Source organism: Chrysochloris asiatica, unplaced genomic scaffold (genome assembly GCF_000296735.1).
Source record: "Chrysochloris asiatica unplaced genomic scaffold, ChrAsi1.0 scaffold00021, whole genome shotgun sequence".
Classification (NCBI taxonomy): Eukaryota; Metazoa; Chordata; class Mammalia; order Afrosoricida; family Chrysochloridae; genus Chrysochloris; species Chrysochloris asiatica.
Window position 1 is genome coordinate 15,434,102 of NW_006408539.1, and position 12,576 is coordinate 15,446,677.

A 12,576-nucleotide genomic window follows, 5' to 3' on the forward strand; every position below is an offset into this window, starting at 1 on the left:
GCCTGCATGGTTCCTGCTGAGAGGTCTGAGCTAAGTCTGACTTGTTTGCTTTTGTATGTGACCCCTCTGTTTTCTCTTGCTTCTTTCAGGAGCGTGTCTTTGTCTTTGAGTTTGGAGAGTTTGACTATGATATGTCTTGGTGATTTTCTTTTGGGCTCCACCCTTCCTGGACTTCGTTGGGCTTCTTGTATGTCTATCTTTTCGCCCTTGAGGATGTTAGAGAAATTTTCTTCCAGTAGTTCTTCGACTATTTCCTCTGTGGACTTGTGTGACTCATTTTGTTCTGGAATGCCAATAATTCTTAGGTTATTCCTCTTCATGTTGTCCAACATGAATCGTAGTCCTTCCTCTGAATTTTTTACCCTTTTTTGTGTTTGTTCTTCTCTCTTAGTGGTATTGAGAGACTTGTCTTCTAGCTCACTGATTCTTCCTTCCATTTCATCCATTCTACTCCTCTGCCCTTTCAGAGAGTTTTCTATTTCTGCAATTTTGTTGTTGATTGTTTGGACCTCTTTCTGTAGGTTTTGGATTGTTACCAATGCTGCATCTATCTTGTTCGATTGTTCCTGTAGCACTTTTCTGACTTCTAACTTATTTTTCTCAACTCCATTGTAAAGTGTTTTGAAACATTTTATAATCATTTTTGCTGAATTCTTTTTCAGGTATTTCCAAGGCCTGCCCTCCTTCCAGCATGGAGAGAAGGTCTACTTCTGGTTCACTTGTCTCAGATGTTTTATTTTTTTTCTGGACATGTGTCGATACGGTCATCTGCTTTTGCTTCTTGGACATGTTTAATGTTTATCTGTGGCCCTAATAACTAATTAAGTATGTATTTTGGTAATTTTTTATGTTTTCTGATTGCCTCCAGGAAGATTTGATCAGGCTGTGGTCTTCCCTTTTAACTCCTCTTACTGCTTAACTCAGAGTAACTTTTACACGTGTTCCCTGTTTCCCTGGTTTGTGGCAGCTGGTATTGGTTCTTGTCTGGATTTTGTTTTATAAAGTGTTATTGCAGCTTGGCTATTTGGCAGCAGTTGCTGACTCTTTTCGTGTAATGTAGGGGGACAAAGAGTCCTCCAATAGCAGAAGGGAGGCTATGTTATGGCCAAACAACACCAGTTGTGTAGAATCCAAAACCAAAATTGAAATCAAAAACAAAAGTGGAGTCCTCCGATTGCAGAAGGTAGGCTATGTGACAGCCAAGCAACACCAGTCGGGTAGAAAACAAAACCAAAAGCAAAAAAAAAAAGCAACACAACAACAACAAAACATAAAAAAAAGATGGGGAAAAGAAAAAAAGGGGGGGAGGGGCTGAAGAAAGAGAGGGAAAAAAAAGCGTAGCTTAATGTAAGTAAGTCTTTAATGCTACCTCTCTTTCAGCCCCTTCTGAGTTCTTTTCCTTGTTGATATGCTATGGAGTTGATCGTGACCCACAGCGACCCAGTATAGGGTTTCCAAGGGGCTGCTGGTGGGCTCTACCCACAGTCCTTGCAGTTCAAAAGGTTTTGCAGTCAGCCTCAGCAGGACTGCTTTGTTATTGGTGGTAAACAACTACTCAAGGGTGTCTCAATTTGGGCTGGCCTGTGCTCTTGAATAAGGCAGGCTCTAATCACAAAAAAAAAAGAGGGGTGCAGAAGAAAGAGAGGAAAAAAGCGTGGTTTAATGTAAGTAAGTCTTTAGTGCCCTATCTGTCTTTCAGTCCCTTCTGAGCTCTTTTCCTTGTTGGTATGCTATGGAGTTAATCGTGACCCACAGCGATCCAGTATAGGGTTTCCAAGGGGCAGCTGGTGGGCTCGAACCTCAGTCCTTGCAGTTCAAAAGGCTTTGCAGTCAGCCTCAGCAGAACTGCTTTGTTATTGGTGGTAAACAACTACTCAAGGGTGTCTCAATTTGGTCTGGCCTGTGCTCTTGAATAAGGCAGGCTCTAATCTCACACACACACACACACACACACACACACACACACAGGTTGGGGGAGGGGCAGAAGAAAGAGGAAAAAAGCGTGGCTTAATGTAAGTAAGTCTTTAGTAACCTAACTCTTTTTCAGCCCCTTCTGAGCTCTTTTCCTTGTTGGTAAGCTGTGGAGTTAATCATGACCCACAGCGACCTAGTATAGGGTTTTCAAGGGGCAGCTAGTGAGCTCGAGTCACATTCCTTGCAGTTCGAAAGGCTTTGCAGTCTGGCACATTAACCCACAGAATCACAGAAGGACTGCTTTGTTATTGACATCTCAGCTTAGGCTGGCCTGCGCCTTGATGGGTGGGCCTGAGGCTCGGAGAATGGGCAGAGGGCTGGCCTAGGCCGAAAAAGCTGAGGGCAAAACTGAGGGCGGGGGCAGGCAAATGGCGCAGCCCTGTCTGATGACGTCTACAATGCCTCTCTCTGTCTCCCTGTGCCGTGAGCACCCCAATTTGCCCTATATCCACGCTGACAATGCCCAACGTGGCAATGAGGCGCCCCCAGGATGGATCACACTAGTTCCTGTGGCCCCGCTAGCTCTCCGGAAATGTCCGCCCTCTGAACGGCTCTGCTCAAGCCCTGAGCTTCATGCTCTGCAATGGGCGGGGCAGTCCCCGGGGTGGGAACTAAGTGCAGGCAGGTAGAGGCTCTAAATGCTTGTAACTCCTCAGCAGTTTGATTTTTTAAAAAAGCAAGGTCATAATGTTAAGGCCTAATGTTTTATGTTTGCCCCAAGGCTGTCTGTCTACCAGGCCAGGGCCTCCCTATGCAATACCTCCTCCATATTCTCCGGAGCCCGCTTACCTGTGCTGCCTGGTCAGGGAAGCGCAGGAAGTCCCAGAGGTGGTTTTTTAAAAAGGCGATTCATTTCCTAGCAGGTTATTGGCCTATAGTTTTTCCTGTTCAGTTGCTGTTCAAATTCACCCCCATTTTACAAATTTATATCCGTTCCAGTTTCACTTCATCAGCCTTGACTGAGCTGGGAACAACTAGTTCTGCTTTACCTCTGTCATATTGCTTGGGGGACTTTCTTTTATCAGGTCATATATTAACGTTAAAAGGATAAATAAGGGGCTTTATACAGAAATGGCCTATTTGCAACCTAAATGCATGCAGAATTGCTAGTGACATATATTTTTGTTCCTAAAAAGTCAGAACAAAAACCAGGTGTTTAAAAAGTGTCTGTCCACAATGTTGAACATTGTACTTTGGTGAATAGCTTCTGGATATCTTAACATCTCATGAGCAGCATCTTAGGTGCATCTGTTATTCTCTCCCTGTGCGGATTAAAGTAGAGTAATGAAAATTGGCAGGCTTGCAGTCAGTGAGTCCAGGGGACTAATGGAACACATGACCATCAGTCTCTTTGACCCTGAGAGCAGAAGGACTGGGTGGTGCTCGGCTACCACTGCCAACTGTTCTGAAAGGCCTCACGTTAGAAGGTCCTGGTTAGAATGGGAGAAAATGTAGAACAAAACACAAAATCATAAAAAAGACTAGGCTTCCTGACCAGAAAAAGACTATGGCCCTGGATCACCTGTTAGGGCTGGAACTGAACTCAACCTCGAGGCTCAATTTTCAGCCAAGTGGTAGATAAATATATAGGTGGGACAACAACACTATAAGATTTGCTCACCGTGGAATGGTCAGCCATTCAAGATAAAGAAAAGGCAGCATTTACCTAAGAACAAAGTTCAGAGGGGTTGGGAAGGAGCATGGAATGAAAATCAGAACCACAGGGAGGAAGTGGGATAAATGATGTTGGATAAAGGCGGTTGCAGTCTCTGAGATGATGAAATGTATGATTTGTTGAATGGGAAAGAAAAACTGTCAGGTCTCACTGGGTATGCCGGATCATTCTGTATGTTGATAAGAAGGAACACCTCTGTTTCTATTTCGTTCTAATTCATGTATGTAAGATATAAACTGATCATGTCATACAGACTGGATAGGAAGGGAATGCAATTATATATGATAAGTCTATATTCTTATCTCAGCCATTAGTAAGGCTGACAAACATTCATTAGCAGTACTCTGGGGGAAACTGACATTAAGGCACAGCAGTAGCGAAGTGCTTTTCAAGCTTCCTGTCATATTTTCTCATCCTGTTCGGAGTTTCTCTCTCACTTATTCAAAAAATAGGAACACTGATGCTTTATATATTCTGTGCCCTACATGCAGGTCAGTATTACTCTGCTAAATGATTGCCAGAGTGACTTTTATAATACTCTTGTCACATCTGAACAAACCTCCTGTTCTCACCCCTGAATCCTTTTCTCCGAGTTGAGCAGGTAGTAACAGAAGAGTTACTGTTCATTTCCAGCAAACTGATAGCCTTGCTAGTTTACCAATGTGCGTGCTGCAAGTATGTACTCTGAATTCTGGGAATTTGTATATATTTATTAAAATATTAAAATAATCCAGGAGAGTAATACAAACTCAAGGTAGATGTTGTGACATCTAGAGAGAAAATGAAGGAGGGGTTAGCTGTGTCTGTTAGATTTTATTTCTTTGAGAAGTCAAGACAGAAAGCAAACATGGCAAAATGATAATGTTTTTTCATCTGGATTATGAATTTGTGAGCATAATTTTCTATACTTTGAAGCTAGTAGTGTAAATAAATTTTAAAACACATTTTTGTTTATTTTCAGAAAGAAATTCGAAGCTCCTTGGTTCTTTCCATGTTGCAGCAGATGTTGATGGAAGATAAGGCAGATTTGGTACGGGAAGCTGTGATCAAAAGCCTCGGGATCATAATGGGATACATTGATGATTCAGACAAATATCAGCAGGTATGTTTTTCAGCTTAAACCCTTTTACCCCATTATAAAATTAGCTTGTTCCCAATCTCAGATTTAGATACCGTATATCTATAGTCGGGATGGCAAGTATGCCAACTTCAGTCACTTGGAGATGGTTCCTGGTTTCTGTTCTGCAATTCATAGAAAAGAATATTATGATTCATTTAAGGTATTTGTCACAGCCATGTGCCAGAAAATTGGCAGCAAACATACCATGTTTGTGGGAGACATGGGTGATCCCCTGGAATTCTGATCTTCCAGGTAGGGGTCTCTGTTTGGCTTCCCAGTCAGGGCCCCTCGTGTGCAGCCACCAACTGTCTGTCAGTGGAGGCTGGTGTGGGATGATGCTGAACAGGTTCCAGCTGAGCTTACTGACTAAGACGGATTAGAGGAAGGTCTTGTGAAATGAACCAGTGATCACTATTGCACAATACAACACATATACCTTCCTTAAGACTCCTTTTTGGTGTGCTCATCAAAAGTATATAACATTTTCTTTAAAGAAACTAGGAAGGGTAGGATTATAGACGGCTTGCTTTCTTGCTTTGCTATATTTCCTAAGTTTATTGCATTATGTATTTATTAATCACAAAACCAGAGAAACCAAACTCATTGCCAATTGAGTTGATTCAAACTCCTAGTTTGACTTAGGGACCCTGTGTTGTTTTTAAGTGCTATTGAGTCGCTTCCAACTCATAACAACCCTATATAGGATTTCGTAGGAGCAGTTGGTGGGTTTGAACCAGCAACTTTATAGGTGGCAGTTGGGTACTCATGCTAAAACCACCCCATAGGGTTTCCAAGCCTATATATCTTGACAGAGCAGACTGTTGCGTCTGTCTTCCCCAAAACAGCTGGTGAGTTCCAAACACCAACCTGTCAGTGTGTAGCCCGACACGTAAACACCACACCAGCAGGGTTCATTTCCTTATGAAATGCAAACTTTGAAAAAATTTATTCTTTTAAAAATTTGCCTTTTGCCTGATCCCTTGTCAGGGTTTTGAATTGTTGCTCTCGGCTCTGGGTGACCCCTCAGAAAGAGTAGTTAGTGCTACGCATCAAGTGTTTCTACCTGCCTATGCTGCCTGGACCACAGAACTTGGGAATCTGCAGTCTCATCTGTTGCCTACGCTGCTGAATAAGATGGAAAAACTTCTCAGGGTAGGTCTTTCCTTTATTTACATAATTCTTAGAAGTTGTGACGGTCTTTTCTAAGTTATGGTAGAAGACAGTTGGGAGCCAAGGTCAGAAAGTACTACTTAAGTGACCATTGTAATAAATTGCCAGTTAACGATTTTGTCAGGCTTGACTCAGAGGGAGATTTGAGAACGTTTACTTTGGTGAAGCTTGGAAGACAGTACAGTGTGGGTTTCTTAGCGAATTCACACCTCATGGAATTAACTCATACATTATTCAGAAAGTCAGATTCTTCCTTGACAAAGTGTTTTGTTTAAATTATTCGCTCTAGTTCTCAAAACAGAGATCACTAAAATATGTCTTTCTAAAGCTTTCTTTTAAGATGTCAAAATTGCTTTAACTGTGTTTATTTCACTGTAATATTTTTATTCCCTCAATTTTTATTTCACTTGAAAGTTCTTTCTTTTTTAATAATTGTGGTAAAACATACATAAAAGATATATTTAAAAGTTACATTAATCATATCTAAGCGTCCAATTTAAGTACGTCTTCACTTTTTAAAATTAATTTTTCATTACTTGCAACTTTAAAAATTGAAGAGGAATGGAAGAAATGATAGAAACATCTTGATTTGATTTTTGTACTAAAAGTTCCTTTTTGGACTCTACCAGAGACATTACCATTCCTTTCATTCCTACTGTGTGCATTAAAGTAGACTGTGTATGTAAATATCCTGAACCTTTTCACTACATTCTAAGACACAGTGAATAAGTAACTGCCCAGGAGCTACTGCTGGCAGATGACAGAACTGGGATCTGATAAAAGTCTCTGACCCCCAACTCTTACCTTTTCTACTCCAAAATTTAAAAGGCTTCTTTAAGGCTTTTATGTAAAGCATTGTAACTGCTTTATAGATGGTCTCATATGTACCCACATGTATTTATTCCATGTAAAAATTAGGGTGTTCCATAAATTTCAAAATGAACACTTTAAAAATATAGGTACCTCCATGGAAGTATCCCTTTGTACTCACTCACTTTGGACATGTCATCAAGAAAGACAGATGGCCAATAAATGACATCATGCTTGGTAAAGTAGAGGCTCAGTGAGCATGAGGAAAACCCTCAATAACGTGAATGAACACAGTAGTGCTAACAGTGGACTCAAACTTACCTCCAGTCATGAGGGTGACACAGCCTTTTAAAGTGTTTGCATACTTGGTATTCTAGATCTGTATCATATTGTGGCAAATTCCACATTACTGCTAAATGTATCTGCAGTATTCAGCATAGACAGTAATTCTTTCATAAAGCAATTAAGTTAGAACTTGATAGTGCGTAACTCTCATCTGTGATATCACGACACAGTTATTTGATGATGCAGTAATGACATCTCAAGTAGATTGGAACAGCAATGAATGCCTTCCTCTCTAGTGATTCTCTAATGATTTTTCACATCAATACTGAGTTTCTGTGTATTGTACTGATCTTTTTTCTTCTTGGTTCTCTATCTCTTTCTTTTGAAACTTATATTTTATCTATGCCGTGAATTAGTTCAAAGTGCTTTGAATGCTGCCAAATACATATAGAGAGAGGAAGTAGACCAGACAGTGTTGATTTAACAGTTGAGCATTTATGATTTCTGTGGCTCATATTAGCATCTTAACTTGATTTACAAAATTTCATAAATAAGAACCTCTCAAAAGAAAAAAAAAGGACCAACTTGTAAACGATGCTACATACAAGTGGAAATGACTGCTGTTCCCCTTGAAGTTTCCATGTGGAGGGTCTGTTCCTTCTGTGCTGCCTTAGTGCTTCTTCACAGTTTCACATACTTGGAGAAACTCAGACAAGATTTTTGGACATTAGCTATTAAGCTGTGAGTCCAATTCTCAGGTCCTTCAGTGCTGTATCCTTTGCCACAAAAAGGAAGAGCCTCATAGAAGTTAGCAGTATTATTTCAAGAGACTAAAATGGGCTTTGTCCGCCTTGTGTTTCAGGAAGGAGAGCACGGGCTGGATGAACATAAGCTCCACATGTACCTTTCTGCCTTGCAGTCTTTGATCCCTTCTCTCTTTGCACTGGTGCTGCAGAATGCTCCTTTCGCAAGCAAAGCCAAGCTGCATGGTGAAGTACCGCAGATAGAAGGTATTGAACTGAACGCTGGGAGCAAGCGGCTCAGCATTCCAAACAATTGTTTGTTGACTAAAACTATGAAAAGTCAGATTAAGACAGCATAATTATGAAAATGTATTTTATGTGTGGAATTGTGAAGTCACAGATTGCATACTGTCTAAAGTAAACTATGTGGTTTTGTCTTTTATGGCTAAGCTTCCTTATACAATGTTATCATTATAATAGCTATATTTCGTTTCCAGTTTTAATCTGTAGTCACTGTGGTTCCATTGAAATAGTCCTTTTTTCAGGGGTTGAAATCAGTATGTCCTTCCATTAATAGCTCTAAGTCAATGAAAATACTTACTTCAATGCTCTTAGTGCCAGTTTATGAGACTTGTACCTTTCACTTGCTTTATATTTTCTTCTTCTCTGATCTTTCATTAAATATGCATTGGACTGCTAATCACAAGGTCAGTGGTTTGAATCCGTCACCATTGCATGGGAGAAAGATGAGGCTTTCTGCTTCCATAAAGATTTACATCCTAGGAAACCCTATGCAGCGTCACCACGAGTTGGAAATGACTCAGTGGTTCAAAGCAACAGCAGCACTATGTGTTTGATAGACTGGATCATGTGTACTTGGGAAAGAATGTTTTCCATATTCCAAAGTAAGGAATTTGCCTAGAATTGCATGAAATTGATAGCGGAGATGAAGATTGTCTTATCTCACTGTCCAGCTGCATGCAGTAGGCAGCCCCACTGCACCTGACCGCCAAGAACAAGAACTGAAGACAAGCTGATGCTGTGCCTGAGATCCCGCTACAGCTTTTTCATGTCCGTGAAATTCTCCAGCCTCTTACTGACTTCCTATGGACACTGAATTATGACACCAAGAGCATCCCACAGACCCTGCCATTAAGTTCTTCCCACTCATAGTGACCCTATAGGACAGAGTAGGATTGCTCCATGCAGTCTTTTAAAAAAATATTTATTGTGAATCGAGTAAAGGTTTACAGAACAGATGATCTGCCCCACATTCAATAAATTATATACTTTGTGTCATTACCATGATTGCAGTCCACTCCACACACCATCAGTTAACAGTATTTACCTCTATTCGCTTTATTTTCTTCATCCCACTCCCATGCTCCCACCAACCCTGTAACTATCATAGAATGTTTCATTTAGCAAGAAAATCTTTTTTTAACTTTTTACAACAGTGGTAGCTTGCAATATTTGCTCTTTTGTGATTGACTGATTTCACTCAGTGTAATATCCTCCAGGTTCACCCGTGTTGTAAGGTATTTTGCAGATTCTTCATTATAATTCAGCATTGCATAATATTCCATTGTGTGTATGTACCAAAGTTTGTTTAGCCATTCTTCTGTTGATGGGCCTTTAGGCTGTCTCCATCTTTTTGCTGTTGTGAATAGTGCTGCACTGAACATGGGCATATATTTAGTCATGTCACCTTTCTTGAGGTATGTATATACTAAGTAGGGGATTGCTGGGTCATACAGCATTTCTGTTTCCAACTTTTTAAGACAGTGCCAGGCTGTTTTCCACAGTGATTGCATCATTGTACAGACCCACCAGCAGTATAGGAGGTCCCCAATCTCACATGCTTGCCAGCATTTGTTTTTTGTTTTTTGGAACTTTGCTATTAATGCCGGAGTAAGATGGTATCTCACTGTTTGGATTTGCATCTTTTTAATGGTTGTCGTGAACATTTCTCCATGTTTGTTGACTGCCTGAATGTGTCTTCTTTGGTGAAGTGTCTATTCATTTCCTCTGCCCATTTTTTTAATTGAATTATTTGTCATCGTCTTGTTGAAGTGTTTTATAAGTTTTGAAGAGTAATTCTTTGTCTGATATGTAATTGCCAAATACTGTTTCCCAGTCTGTAAGTTCTCGTTTTGTTCTTTTGGTGTCTAATTTTTAGGAGATTTCAGTCATCTGTTTTGACTTCTGTTTGTGTTTTCAGTTATGTTTGATAGTATATTTATGCCATGTAGTACAGCTCTTAAGTTTGTCCCTATATTTTCATTGATGATCTGTATAGTTCTAGGTTTTACATTTAAGACTTTAATCCTCATTGTGGTCATTTTTGTAAATGGTGTAAATTGTTTCATTTTTCTGCAAATGTATTTCCAAGTTTGCCAGCACCGTTTGATGAAAAGAGTATCTCTTCCCACACTTAATGCATTTTGGTCCTTTGTCATAGATCAACTGACCATAGATGGATGGATTTACTTCTTGGTTCTCAATTCTGTTCCATTGATCTGTGTGTCTTTTGTTGTACCAATACCAGGCTGTTAGACTACTGTGGCTGTGTAGTACGTTTTGAGATTGGGAAGTGAGATATTTCCTATTTTGTTCTTTTTTTTTTTTTTTTTTTTTTAAATAATGCTTTGCTTATCTGGGGTTTCTTTCCTTTTCATGTAAAGTCAGTGATTAGTTTTTCCATCAAGTTAAAGAATTATTATCCTGTCATACTAGTTGTTGCTGTTAAGTGCATCGAGTCAGTTCTGACTTGTAGTGACCCTGTATAGGGTTTTCAAGGAACAGCTGGTGGGTTTGAATTGCCGACTCTGTGGTTCACAGTTTAGTATGGATCGTACAGCACCACATCAGGAGTCCAGCATACTAGTATTGAGAGATTGCTCTTCAAGGTCACTAATCTGAACTTCAGTTGCTTTGAATCACTCTTTTGTCCTCTTAATGTATTGTCCATTTCTCAGAGCTTAGTGTTTATCTTCTGGATTTGTAATTGCAGGTTTTATATTATTTTAAATTTGCATTTATTTTTGTCTGTTTGTTTCTGTAGCGTTTTCCTGAATTCTTTTGCAGTATTTCTGTGTTCTCATTGCTTTCTTTGTAGGGACCTAAATTGTTTTTCAGTTCCATTACCTTTCTTCCGCAGAGACATTTTTTGAATCTTCATCTTGTTCATTTGCTTGTGCCATTCTCTCCTGTGATTTGTATAAACTAAAATTGTCTCTGGGACATTGTGGTGTTTTCATATTTGTATTTAATTGATGATTATATGTTGGTTTGCTCCTAAGTTCTCACCAGCTGTCTCCTGTGGATATAGTCACAGAATGAAAGTGTATACCATTCTCGTTTGCTCTTCATGTACCTCAGTTTTGAGTGGGGTTTGCTTGGTGTTGGCAGCTGTTTGTTGTTGATCAGGTGGTATAGGAGCTGGTATTGGCTCTTGCCCAGTGCCTGGAGCTGCAGGTACAGTTGTGGCTGGGCTGTGTGGACACAGTTGCTGTCTTCTGTTGGGTGGGAAAGAGAAGAGCCTCCCTCTGTACCCCACCTCACACCCACCAGAAAGCAAACAGAATAAACAAGCAAGTAACCAACAATAAAAAGAGAAAGTAATAAAGGAAGAAAATGGACTAAAAACAGTTAGAGGCCGGGAAAAAGGAATATAATAACTAAGAAGAGAAAAGAGGGGTGGGGAAATGAAGCATAGAAGAGAAAATAAAAGGAAGAAATACAAATAACCTTTAGAAAGACCAAAAAGAAGGAAGATGAAAAGAGAAAGCAAGCAGAGATTTGTAAAGAAAGTTCAAAACGGGAAAAGATGAATGGGGGAAATGAGAAACAAAAGGAAATAAGGAAAAACAAGTGGAGCCAGAAAGGGTACTATTCAAGGAAATGGAAAGGGAAGAAGCAGGAGGAGAAAGAGTAAGCAAAACAAAACCCATGAAAGAACAAAAGGAAAAAATCAAACCCCAAAGCAAAGACAAAAACCCCAAAAGCAAAAAAACCATTGGATCTGGAGAGGAGAAAACTCTGGGGGCCCTACATACAAGCCATGGATCTCACCAAGTGCTTGTGATGGAAATTCCTTTCCCTGGATGGAGTTCTGTGTTCAGGGCACTCAGTCCAAAAGCAGTTCCCAGAGGCCTTGGATGGATCCAGTGTCATTGTCGGTGACTACCACAGGGAAGCTGGGGGCAGGCAGGGTGACTGGGTAAATGTAGGGCTGTGGCTCTCCAGGTTCTCTACGTCTTAAACTAGACCCACGTGAATCCCAGCACCAAAATGGCTCACCAAAGAGACACTCCAGGCCCCTGCCTCACATTGGCCTGACTTCCAACCATGTGGTACCGCGCTCCCGGAGAGTGGAGGCTGTGCTAGGGGTAGATGAGGTGGGGACCAGACACACCTCTGGTCAGCAGGGCAGTATGGGGAAAAATAAGGAATTGTACTTTCCCAGCGGCCTGTGTGATTCAGCTCTGCCAGGCCACCTTCTTCCAAAGCTACTCACAAAGATTCAAAATGGTTTTGCTGGGTCTGACCAGCTACTCGCCAGTTAGTTTCCCTGTCTTGCCATCCCTGCTTAGCTTTTTCTTCCAACAAACATTCAGTCCAATTCTCAAATCTTTCTTCTGAAGTTCAGGGTTCCTGCATTTTCATCTGAGTCTGTTTTATTTGGTCTCTGGTAGCATAGTGGTTACGAATCGGGCTGTGAACCTCAAGGTCAGCAGTTTAAAACTACCAGCTGTTCCGCAGGAGAAAGATGAGGCTTTCTGCTCCCGTAAAGATTT

The 12,576-nt window shown here is 40.6% G+C and overlaps 1 protein-coding gene across 1 annotated transcript in view; it reads left to right on the forward strand.

The window, feature by feature from the left end:
- Positions 1 to 12,576, forward strand: part of KIAA1468 (KIAA1468 ortholog) — a 156,420-nt gene that overhangs the window by 88,292 nt on the left and 55,552 nt on the right. The window contains exons 14-16 of the mRNA XM_006837577.1: positions 4,611 to 4,751; positions 5,757 to 5,921; positions 7,897 to 8,044. Of these exons, the coding sequence (XP_006837640.1) occupies positions 4,611 to 4,751; positions 5,757 to 5,921; positions 7,897 to 8,044 (454 nt within the window). The remainder of the gene's footprint in view (positions 1 to 4,610; positions 4,752 to 5,756; positions 5,922 to 7,896; positions 8,045 to 12,576) is intronic.